The sequence below is a fragment of the Pseudophryne corroboree genome, chromosome 1 (assembly GCF_028390025.1).
Source record: "Pseudophryne corroboree isolate aPseCor3 chromosome 1, aPseCor3.hap2, whole genome shotgun sequence".
Classification (NCBI taxonomy): Eukaryota; Metazoa; Chordata; class Amphibia; order Anura; family Myobatrachidae; genus Pseudophryne; species Pseudophryne corroboree.
In genome coordinates, this window is record NC_086444.1 from 421,353,587 (window position 1) to 421,366,670 (window position 13,084).

The 13,084-nt window shown below is 44.4% G+C and overlaps 1 protein-coding gene across 1 annotated transcript in view; it reads right to left on the minus strand.

The window, feature by feature from the left end:
- The window catches only part of SF3A1 (splicing factor 3a subunit 1), a 72,527-nt gene that overhangs the window by 32,299 nt on the left and 27,144 nt on the right, over positions 1 to 13,084 (minus strand). The window contains exons 2-4 of the mRNA XM_063913381.1: positions 3,515 to 3,633; positions 3,149 to 3,350; positions 1,996 to 2,253 (exon numbers count right to left, since the gene is read on the minus strand). Of these exons, the coding sequence (XP_063769451.1) occupies positions 1,996 to 2,253; positions 3,149 to 3,350; positions 3,515 to 3,633 (579 nt within the window). The remainder of the gene's footprint in view (positions 1 to 1,995; positions 2,254 to 3,148; positions 3,351 to 3,514; positions 3,634 to 13,084) is intronic.

Consider the following 13,084-nt stretch of genomic DNA (forward strand, 5'->3'; position numbering starts at 1 on the left):
CAAGATCACGCACCTTCACAAATGGCCACCCTACCTTTTGGCGGCGTGCGCAACATCGGCACCCCGTCCACTATTCACTCTTGAGTGAACACTAATTAAGCCCCAAACTTAAAACTGCAAGGATTTGAATATAAAACATGTCACTTTTCAAAGCTGTCGCAAAGCAAATATAACCCAAAGCCAGAGAATGTGTGTACACCATGATCACCTTTGCTAGTCTGGAGTCACCAGACTCACACAAATACTCTTAACTTCCTAAGGTTGTCTCAAAATTTCACATCAATCAGGAGATGGTGGTTTCCTCCATCTAGGCTCCAGATTTCCCAGAGGCCTCTTTGGACGTAGTAAGAGCCCTTCGAATTTATGTTGACAGGACTAAAGATTTCCTTAAGACAGACTCTTTTTGTTCTACATGACTACAGCAAACGGGGATGGCCAGCTTCTAAAGAATCCTTGGCCATATACAGTAGCTCTGTTGAACTATTTGCATGCTTATTCGGCAGCAGACCTTCCTGCCCCGACTGTTGTGCGGGACTCATTCCACAGTCAGTGGGCACTTTGTGGGCAACTAGGCGGGGTACCTCTGCAGAGCACCTATGCAAAGCAGTCACGTGGGGTTCTGCCCAAACGTTCAAGTTTTATTCCTTTGACCCCTTCGCTTCTGTGGATGCGGCATTTGGGTGAAGGGTCCTTAGTGCAGCTCAGGAGCGTCCTCTCCCTTAGGCGGCCTGCTTTGGGACGTCCTATGGTATTAAGCCTGTGTCCCCCATTGAGGAGAATGACATAGGCATTTTTTATCCTACCTGTAGATTCCTTTTCTTCGAGTGCATGGGGTTAACAGGGCACCCACCCTGAAGCACCTAGCACACGGAATTGCGTTGCACTGTTCGTTCAGATGTTCCCTAACTCGGCGTGCTTGCAATTTCTTCCTTCTCCTCGTCTTGGGCTTGTTAACCTAAATGGTGGCTTGGGCCGGGGAATAAGGGGGAGACGGAATCTGGGCTGCTCAGAGAAGAACTTAATTGTCTGGTGTCCAGCTCAGCTCACCACCCTATATCTCACGGTATGAAGCCTGTGCCCCCCATGGAGGAGATATTTCAATTGTACAGATGTGGTATCCACTGAAAACACCATCAGATTGCCGGTATTGGAGCACTTCCACAATCTGTTGAAGCACTGCCAGATAGCAAGACAATTTTCTGTGGTGTAGGATATATTTGCTAAGAAAAACCTGATCCCCACTACTCTACCAGTTGAATGAACACCCATGAAATTGCTGAAACATTTTATTCCACTCAAGTTATCTGGCTGGTCTCCATCTCAAGGTAGCTCTTGATGCCTTCCTGATGGCTGAGATAAGCTACTGCCATGGCACTGTCTGACTGGAACTTTATGGCTTTTCCTAGTAATAGAAAGTCCCTGTTAAAACAGGCTGCTTGCCTGAAGTATTGAGGTACAGAACAAAATGGACAACACCTTCGTTCATCATCACTAGTATGTGCAGCGAATAATCTCTAAGATAGACGGAGCTAAAGATATTTCACATATGCTGTACCAACCACAGGAGCAAGCATAAAATGCTATACGCTGCCTCACACACTGCATGTAGGATATTCATTGGCAAGTTTTCCCAGACATTATGAACAGATATAAAAATAAATGGACTTTACGCCACCAGAGTTGGCTATGCAACTACTCCACTTATTTGACATGACAGCAAAAAGATGGGGAGTAGAGGACAGCTGTAACACACATCAAGAAAAGGAGTGAAGCTACAAGGCAGATAAAAACGGTTAACAGTTGACAATTAACAAAAAATACAAATTCCCAATCTAAAATTCAGCAGCAGATAACTCTACTCAGTTCTCCACCCTAAAACTTTACTTCAGGGTGACCATATGCCAAAACAGTAAGAGTAATATAGCAACGTCTATAATAAGAATATGAAGAAAACAAATCTCCTTGTTGTCTACTGGACTCTGTTCAAGGCAGTACCTTAGTGTACTGCTCCACAAGCTTGGTGAAGTAATTGAAGAGACTATGTTGAGGCCGCAGAAAGTCAAACTGGTAATTCCTCTGTTCTTTTTGCATCAGTTGCGTCAAAAACTGCCGCCCATTCCGAGCTACAAACTGAGCAGTCAGTTTCACTACATCCAGGTCAAAGGCAGAAATGGACGGTGGATCAGCCACAAACTCAAACTCTGGTGGGGGTTCCTTTGGAATTATTGTTTCCTGGACAACCTGGGCCTGAACCTAAAAGAGTTGCAAGTGAACATAATTTTGGTTATTTAAAAACATGCAAATAGTGAATACATTGCAAACATTTGTTTTAAATAGTACATATTAGTGTGGAAATACCTTCCAAAAACAGGATTTTTGTATTTACAGTTAATACTTTTCTTGAAGTCCCGGAAAACATAATGAAGTCAGAGTTCTTCCCCCTCTATATCCCCTAGCTGGAAAATCACTATTTAAAAAAAAACCCTCATGAACACAATGTCATTCAGACATCAGCATGCATCTACAGCATTGTTCCAGTAACCCCCATGTATGTCAGAGAGAAGTAACTACTAAAAATATACACGAGAACAATGGTCTGAGTAAAATTAATATAATTAGCAAAACTTCATGACTGTTGCCCATTTAAGAACGGAGGACGGAGCTCCAGCAACCCAGCAAAAGCCATTATCAAACCTTTTTAGTGAATAGGAGCCATATCCACCCTATTTCAATGATAACAAGTGGTGCAAGAGAGAAAACAAAAAGCAGCACAGGAGAATGGAAGGCGTTTGACGGCTAGAGCACATTAAAGAGGTTCAGGGTTGACAACAGCATACTAGGAACTAGGATGGTGGAGGGAACTAGAGAGTAAGAAAAGTTATGAGGTCCACCCCAAATAGATTATACAAGATGCTACATCTAAGTGCCAGGGAAATCCATTCAAAATTCCCACAATCATCTGTGTCCTAATAGCGGATTTACACTATACTGGCCGTTATCTATAACCGTATTCATTGTATTTTTGAGGCTCCATTAAAGATATAAAAAAAACTGCACTCACTGTTATTACAGAGGAGAGGACCAAAGACTGCCTAACTGACTCATGGATGTCCTTCTATTGCCCACTATTACCCTACATGCTGCTTACCTTCTGAGGAAGTTGCTGTACAGACTGCTGTTGCTGCATGACCTTTGGAATGGCAGCAGATGGCTCTTGCGCTTTTCCCTCTTTGAACTCATTAACCTTGTGACGGTAGTAGGCATGATAAGGGTCATTCGGGTTCAAGAAATTAAATTTAGGATTGTTTATTTCATTCTGACGAATTCTGGCTTCAAACTCTGGGCCATTTCTGGGGAGAAAGGTCATGTTAGAGCAATGTCAGTTACAAGAGGAAGCATTTAAAATGTACAATATATTTTGCAGGTGTTTGTTAAGACACAAATTTCAATAATGGTTTTATAAATGGTAATTCAATTTACCAATAAAATTATTTTCTAAACCAGAATAGCTTACCTTGCCACAAAGCTTGCAGTCTTATCCACAATATTTCGAACTTCTGGGGGTGGGTAGATGATGCCAACAATGGGCTTAGAGGGAACCACCTCTTCCTTCTTTTCCTCCTCCATCTGTTGCTGTGGAAACAAGAACATATGAGTACCCCAAATACAGTCACACATACTGATAATCTAACAAATAAAAATCCCTTCCTTGATTACAAGCAGATAATGGATTGTGTAAGTTTGAGGATGGGCTGCAGCACCAATTTAAAAAAAACAGTCTTCTACCAGATTTCACACTTGGGGTTGTATTCAATTAGCTCTGGTAATTTCTGAGGTCTCAAATTCACCCCCCTGCGCATTCAATTGCGGGACGTTTTTGCTAATTTTTAAGGCATATTCGCCAATGCCTTTTCACTTTTATTTAGTGAAAAGGCATTGACAAAAAAAGGAGTCTAAATCCACGTGTTCACGAATCCACAGATTCGCCTAGGCAAAAAAAATGACCCTGCTAGGGAATAGGTCAAATCCCATAAAAAAATAAAAATAGTTTTTTTTCGCCTAGGTGAAAAAAACTACCATAATTGAATACCCCCCTTGGACACTGCAATTTTGCCCAGTTTACTTTCAAAGTTGCTTGAGTTCCATCAGCTTGGGTGGAGAGACAGTTCGTGAACAGCACAACTTTCAAATCATTCAAGAAGCCTTTAGGACTTTGGAACTTTCACCTGAACACTCCAAGGAATTGTGTTATTAGATATTTTTTTTAAAGCATCATTGTCCAACTGTAATATCAATCTTCTCTTGCAGACTGCAGAAGGCTTTATATATCATATCTAATCTGTATTTGATAATGCTTGTTAAGAAATGTACTAACCAACTGTAGACCACTCACTGGCAGGCGTAATATTATGAAGCACTATCAGACAGAATTGGACTCTAATCAATTAATTATGTGACCTAACTAAATGCACCTTGGTTCATTTAGGGATGAAAACTTATGCAATTTTTGTAACTTGTTTCGTAATGGAAAAAAAAACTTTATATAAAAGAATTTTTTTATATTTTTTCAATCCATGGTTACAAATCCTGAGTGGTGTAAGAAACGTGGAAACTACCACTGTAGAATCTCTCAAATTAAAGAGCATATACAATTAAATGTCTCATCGTGATTTGTAAAAGGTTGCAGAAGTCAGCCAAAAAGTTGTGTTTTCTACATAATAATGAAGAATGGCATGCCCTGAGATAAGTGCATTCTACATGGTGATGCACACCTTCCCCCTCTCCGCTAATACCTCCCACTGCAGTGCAGGGCATAAGAGGGAATACAGACACAGCTGATGTAATTGGTATGGGATACAGACAACGTGAGGTGCTGGGACAATTATACTAATTCAAGATATTAACATTACAATATTTCCACCTCAAAAGCTTTTTATTTCCACATACTTTCACAATATAAACACATTTAAAAGAACACAGTATTTGCTCTAAAATGTACTGCCCTGGTCACCCTTTGCTTCTCTGCTACTTATACTGGCATAAGAAAAAACCTGTATTGCCATTGGCGCAAAAGTACCTTTTTTTCAAAACCTCATATACAAAGTTAATTCCAATCAATAGTAAATACAGGTTGAGTATCCCATATCCAAATATTCCGAAATACGGAATATTCCGAAATACGGACTTTTTTGAGTGAGAGTGAGATAGTGAAACCTTTGTTTTTTGATGACTCAATGTACACACACTTTGTTTAATACACAAAGTTATTAAAAATATTGTATTAAATGACCTTCAGGCTGTGTGTATAAGGTGTATATGAAACTTAAATGATTTGTGTGAATGTACACACACTTTGTTTAATGTATAAAGTTATAAAAAATATTGGCTAAAATGACCTTCAGGCTGTGTGTATAAGGTGTATATGTAACAAATATATTCTGTGCTTAGATTTAGGTCCCATCACCATGATATCTCATTACGGTATGCAATTATTCCAAAAATACTGAAAAATCCGATATCCAAAATACCTCTGGTCCCAAGCATTTTGGTTAAGGGAGACTCAACCTGTACCAGAGTATAATAGGCAGCTGATGCTAGAAAAAAAAACAAAAAAAAAAACCTGTGGGGGCATTTGTGCATCTGGCACTGTACTATTGTGGGCATATGTGTATCACGTCCCATTTTAATTGTCCACACCCATTTTTTGGTGCGCGCACTCAGTACCTCTAAGGGGCAGACCTACTGGGGGGCAGGGTCATTTTTAAGTTGAGAATTTTTGTATGGCCCCCGGAGGATTTTATAAATATCCAAATGGCCCTTGGTAGAAAAAAGGTTCCCCACCCCTGATATACACATACACACACGGTGCATCCGGAAAGTATTCTTCACTTTTACCACATTTTGTTATGTTACAGCCTTATTCCAAAAGGAATAAATTATTTTTTTCCGTCCAAATTCTACACACAATACCCCATAATGACAATGTGAAAAAAGTTTGAGATTTTTGCTAATTTATTAAAGATAAAACACTGAGAAATCACATGTACATAAGCATTCACAGCCTTTGACATGAAGCTCAAAATTGAGCTCAGGTGCATCCTGTTTCCGCTGATCATCCTTGAGATGTTCCTACAGCTTAATTGGAGTCCACTTGTGGTAAATTCAGTTGATTGGACATGATTTGGAAAGGCACACAACTGTCTATATAAAAGGTCCCACACTTGACAGTGCATGTCTGAGCACAAACCAAGCATGAAATCTAAAGAATTGTCTGTAGACCTCCAAGACAGGATTGTCTCAAAGCACAAATCTGGGGAAGGGTACAGAAAAATATCTGCTGCTTTCAAGGTCCCAATGAGCACAGTGGCCTCCATTATCCTTAAATGGAAGAAGTTCGGAACCACCAGGACTCTTGCTAGAGCTGGCCGGCCGTTTAAACTGAGCGATCGGGGGAGAAGGGCCCTAGTCACGGAGGTGACCAAGAACCCGGTCACTCTGTCAGAGCTACAGCATTCCTCTGTGGAGAGAGGAGAACCTTCCAGAAGGACAACAATCTCTGCAGCAATCGACCAATCAGGACTGTATGGTAGAGTGGCCAGACGGAAGCCACTACTTAGTAAAAATCACAGGGCAGTCCGCCTGGAGTTTGCCAAAATGCATCTGAAGGACTCAGGCCATGAGAAACAAAATTCTCTGGTCTGATGAGACAAAGATTGAACTCTTTGGCATGAATGCCAGGCACCATGTTTGGAGGAAACCAGGCATCGCTCATCACCAGGCAAATGCCATCCCTACAGTGAAGCATGGTGGTGGCATCATCATGCTGTGGGGATGTTTTTAAGCGGTAGGAAATGGGAGACTAGTCAGGATAGAGGGAAAGATGAATGCAGCAATGTACAGAGACAACCTGGATGAAACCTTCTCCAGAGCGCTCTTGACCTCAGACTGGGGCGACGGTTCATATTGAAGCAATACAACGACCATAAGCACACCAAGATATCAACTCTGTGGATGTCCTTGAGTGGCCCAGCCACAGCCCAGACTTGATTCCGATTCAACATCTCCGGGGAGATCTGAAAACGGCTGTGCACCGACGCTTCCCATCTAACCTGATGGAGCTTGAGAGATGCTGCAAAGAGCAATGGGCGAAACTGCCCAAAGATAGGCGTGCCAAGTTTGTAGCATCATCTTCAAAAAGACTTGAGGAATGTGCGCCCCTTTGTCAAGGTGAACCAAAAGTGACTTTTGGTTCACCTTGGGCGCACATGCCCCGAAACGTTGGCCTGTACATATAGCAAGATGGAATAAATTTTCACAGCATTTTTTTCACTACTGAGAGTCTCCGAGTGCCGCTGCTTGTATGATGTGTTAAAGTATTGATTGTTTCCAGAGGGCACCGGAGTGAATATCCAATGAGGGGTGAGTGCCGGTCCTATGTACTGTGTGTGTGTGTGTGTGTATATTAGATAGATAGATAGATAGATAGATAGATAGATAGATAGATAGATAGATAGATATAATATATGTTCTCAGTAGGGGACCCAAAAATGGGGAATTTTAATTTTGGATAAGGGATGCTCAACATGTATGTATGTATGTATGTATGTATGTATGATTGTATATATGTATGTATATGTGTGTGTGTGTGTATATATATATATGTGTATGTGTGTGTATGTATGTATGTATGTATGTAGGCGGCACTCAGGAGACTTGCTTGAAAGTGTTTACACATTAAAAAGCACGTTTTCTACTTTCAAGCAAGTCTCCTGAGTGCCGCCTTCCATTTGCTATATCCAGAGCTATTTTGCTTAAGGAGGGCACCGGAGCAGATTCCCTGCGGGAAAGAGGAGTGCCAGACCAAGGAGAGAGAGAGAGAGGAGAGAGAGAGAGAGAGAGGAGAGGAGGAGAGAGAGAGAGAGAGAGAAGAGAGAGAGAGAGAGAGAGAGAGAGAGAGAGAGGAGAGAGAGAGAGAGAGAGAGAGAGAGAGGAGAGAGAGAGAGAGAGAGAGAGAGAGAGAGAGAGAGAGAGAGAGAGAGAGAGAGAGAGAGAGAGTGTGTATATATATATATATATATATATATATATATATATATATATATATATATATATATATATAGAAACAAAAAGTACAGGACTCACCAAAATAAGCTCAATTATCCTCACAACATCTCTGGATAATGAATAAACGATGGGGGTTTAGTTAGTGAACTGGCCAATGCACGGAAGCCTGCATACCGCTCCACGGTACCCCCACCTTCATGCAGGTCCCACACTATCACCAAATCATCTAATTAAAACCTGGCAACTGTATCTCATAATATAACTGCAAAAATGCCCACTTGGTGTAAGGTATACCTGCCATGAACTGCATGGCTTCTAAAGGTAGACTAGTCACCCGACACTGGCTAATCATTTACTAAAGGGCAGCTGACACAGGTTTAAGATAATTGGGGTGCATGAACAGAGTTTGTGGCCACAGTTAATGAGTTAATATTTATATATTAAGAATTTACTCACCGGTAATTCTATTTCTCGTAGTCCGTAGTGGATGCTGGGAACTCCGTAAGGACCATGGGGAATAGACTGGCTCCGCAGGAGACTGGGCACTCTAAAAGAAAGATTAGGTACTATCTCGTGTGCACTGGCTCCTCCCCTCTATGCCCCTCCTCCAGACCTCAGTTAGGGAAACTGTGCCCGGAAGAGCTGACACAACAAGGAAAGGATTTGGAATCCAGGGTAAGACTCATACCAGCCACACCAATCACACTGTACAACTTGTGATAACCATACCCAGTTAACAGTATGAACAATAACTGAGCCTCATTCAACGGATGGCTCATAACAATAACCCTTTAGTTAAGCAATAACTATATACATGTATTGCAAGAGAGTCCGCACTTGGACGGGCGCCCAGCATCCACTACGGACTACGAGAAATAGAATTACCGTGTGAGTAAATTCTTATTTTCTCTGACGTCCTAGTGGATGCTGGGAACTTCGTAAAGACCATGGGGATTATACCAAAACTCCCAAACGGGGCGGAGAGTGCGGATGACTCTGCAGCACCGAATGAGCAAAGGCAAGGTCCTCCTCAGCCAGGGTATCAAACTTGTAAAACTTAGCAAATGTGTTTAAACCCGACCAAATAGCAGCTCGGCAAAGCTGTAACGCCGAGACCCCCTCGGGCAGCCGCCCAAGAAGAGCCCACCTTCCTTGAGGAATGGGCTTTTACTGATTTAGGATGCGGCAATCCTGCCGCAGAATGAGCTTGCTGAACGTGTTACAGATCCAGCGCGCAATAGTTTGCTTTGAAGCAGGAGCACCCAGCTTGTTGGGTGCATGCAGGATAAACAGCGAGTCAGTTTTCCTGACTCCAGCCGTCCTGGCTACATAGATTTTCAAAGCCCTGACTACATCTAGTAACTTGGAGTCCTCCAAGTCCCGAGTAGCCGCAGGCACCACAATAGGTTGGTTCAAATGAAACGCTGATACCACCTTAGGGAGAAATTGGGGACGAGTCCTCAAGTCTGCCCTGTCCATATGGAAGATCAGATAAGGGCTTTTACATGACAAAGCCGCCAATTCTGACACACGCCTAGCCGAAGCTAAGGCCAATAGCATGACCACTTTCCACGTGAGATATTTTAGCTCCACGGTCTTAAGTGGCTCAAACCAGTGGGATTTCAGGAAATCCAACACAACGTTAAGATCCCAAGGTGCCACTGGAGGCACAAAAGGGGGCTGAATATGAAGCACTCCCTTAACAAACGTCTCAACTTCAGGCAGCGAAGCCAGTTCTTTTTGAAAGAAAATAGATAGGGCCGAAATCTGGACCTTTATGGACCCCAATTTTAGGCCCATAGTCACTCCTGACTGTAGGAAGTGCAGAAATCGCCCCAGCTGGAATTCCTCTGTTGGGGCCTTCCTGGCCTCACACCAAGCAACATATTTCCGCCATATGCGGTGATAATGTTTTGCCGTCACATCCTTCCTAGCTTTTATCAGCGTAGGAATCACTTCATCTGGAATGCCCTTTTCCGTTAGGATCCGGCGTTCAACCGCCATGCCGTCAAACGCAGCCGCGGTAAGTCTTGGAACAGACAGGGCCCCTGCTTTAACAGGTCCTGTCTGAGAGGCAGAGGCCATGGGTCCTCTGAGATCATTTCTTGTAGTTCTGGATACCAAGTTCTTCTTGGCCAATCCAGAACGATGAGTATAGTTCTTACTCCTCTCTTTCTTACTATCCTCAGTACCTTGGGTATGAGAGGAAGAGGAGGGAACACATAAACCGACTGGTACACCCACGGTGTCACTAGCGCGTCCACAGCTATCGCCTGAGGGTCCCTTGACCTGGCGCAATATTTTTTTAGCTTTTTGTTGAGGCGGGACGCCATCATGTCCACCTGTGGCCGTTCCCAACGGTTTACAATCTGCGTGAAGACTTCCTGATGAAGTCCCCACTCTCCCGGGTGGAGGTCGTGCCTGCTGAGGAAATCTGCCTCCTAGTTGTCCACTCCCGGAATGAACACTGCCGACAGTGCTAGCACGTGATTCTCCGCCCATCGAAGAATCCTTGTGGCTTCTGCCATCGCCATCCTGCTTCTTGTGCCGCCCTGGCGGTTTACATGGGCGACCACCGTGATGTTGTCTGATTGAATCAGCACTGGTTGGTTTTGAAGCAGGGGCTCTGCTTGACTCAGGGCGTTGTAAATGGCCCTTAGTTCCAGTATATTTATGTGTAGTGAAGTCTCCTGACTTGACCACTGTCCTTGGAAGTTTCTTCCTTGAGTGACTGCCTCCCATCCTCGGAGGCTTGCATCCGTGGTCTCCAGGACCCAGTCCTGTATGCCGAATCTGCGGCCCTCGAGAAGATGAGTACTCTGCAGCCACCACAGCAGAGACACCCTGGCCCTCGGGGACAGGGTGATCAACCGATGCATCTGAAGATGCGATCCGGACCATTTGTCTAACAGATCCCACTGAAAGATCCTTGCATGGAACCTGCCGAAGGGAATTGCTTCGTAAGAAGCCACCATCTTTCCCAGGACTCATGTGCAGTGATGCACCGACACCTGTTTTGGTTTCAGGAGGTCCCTGACCAGAGATGACAATTCCTGGGCCTTCTCCACCGGGAGAAACACCTTTTTCTGTTCTGTGTCCAGAATCATGCCCAGGAAAAGCAGACGCGTCGCAGGAATCAGCTGCGACTTTGGGATATTCAGAATCCAGCCGTGCTGTTGCAACACTTCCCGAGAGAGTGCTACGCTGACTAACAACTGCTCTCTGGACCTCGCCTTTATAAGGAGATCGTCCAAGTACGGGATAATTAAAACTCCCTTCTTCCGAAGGAGTTTATTTCGGCCATTACCTTGGTAAATACTCTCGGTGCCGTGGACAGACCAAACGGCAACGTCTGGAATTGGTAATGACAATCCTGTACCACAAACCTGAGGTACTCCTGGTGAGGTGGGTAAATGGGGACATGCAAGTAAGCATCCTTGATGTCCAGCGACACCATAAAGTCCCCCTCTTCCAGGCTTGCAATAACCGCTCTGAGCGATTCCATTTTGAACTTGAACTTCCTTATATAAGTGTTCAAGGATTTTAAATTCAGAATGGGTCTCACCGAACCGTCTGGTTTCGGTACCACAAACATTGTGGAATAATAACCCCGTCCCTGTTGAAGGAGGGGAACCTTGATTATCACCTGCTGGAGGTACAGCTTGTGAATTTCCGCCAGTACTACCTCCCTTTCCCTGGGAGCAGCTGGCAAGGCTGATTTGAGGTAACGGCGAGGGGGAGACGTCTCGAACTCCAGCTTGTATCCCTGAGATACAACTTGTACAGCCCAGAGATCCACCTGTGAGCGAACCCACTGGTTGCTGAAGTTTCGGAGACGCGCCCCCACCGCACCTGGCTCCGCCTGTGGAGCCCCAGCGTCATGCGGTGGACTTAGTGGAAGCGGGGGAGGATTTTTGTTCCTGGGAACTGGCTGCCTGGTGCAGCTTCTTTCCTCTACCCCTGCCTCTGGGCAGAAAGGATGCGCCTCTGACCCGCTTGCCTTTCTGAGGCCGAAAGGACTGTACATGATAATACGGTGCTTTCTTAGGCTGTGAGGGAACGTGAGGTAAAAAAGTTGACTTCCCAGCTGTCGCGGTGGATACGAGGTCCGAGAGACCGTCCCCAAACAATTCCTCACCCTTATAAGGCAAAACCTCCATGTGTTTTTTAGAATCAGCATCACCTGTCCACTGCCGAGTCCATAATACTCTCCTGGCAGAAATGGACATTGCATTAATTCTAGATGCCAGTAGGCAAATGTCCCTCTGTGCATCCCGCATATATAAGACGACGTCTTTTATATGTTCTATGGTTAGCAAAATAGTATCCCTGTCGAGGGAATCAATGTTGTCTGACAGGGTATCAGTCCATGCTGCTGCAGCACTACACATCCATGCTGAAGCAATAGCAGGTCTCAGTATAGTACCCGAGTGTGTATACACAGACTTCAGGATAGCTTCCTGCTTTCTATCCGCAGGCTCCTTTAAGGCGGCCGTATCCTGAGACGGCAGTGCCACCTTTTTTGATAAGCGTGTGAGCGCCTTGTCCACCCTAGGGGATGTTTCCCAACGTAACCTGTCCGTTGGCGGGAAAGGGTACGCCATCAGTAACCTCCTAGAAATCACTAGTTTCTTATCGGGGGAACTCCACGCTTCTTCACACAATTCATTTAATTCATCAGATGGGGGAAAAGTCACTGGCTGCTTTTTCTCCCCAAACATAATACCCTTCTTGGTAGTAACCGGGTTAACATCAGAAATGTGCAATACATTTTTCATTGCAGTAATCATGCATCGGATGGCCTTTGTAGACTGTACATTTGTCTCATCCTCATCTACACTGGAGTCAGACTCCGTGTCGACATCTGTGTCTACCATCTGAGCTAGCGGGCGTTTATGAGCCGTTGATGGCCTCTGAGACGCCTGGGCAGGCGCGGGCTGAGATCCCGGCTGTCCCAAGGCTGCTGCGTCATCGAACCTTTTATGTAAGGAGTTGACACTGTCGGTTAAGACCTTCCACA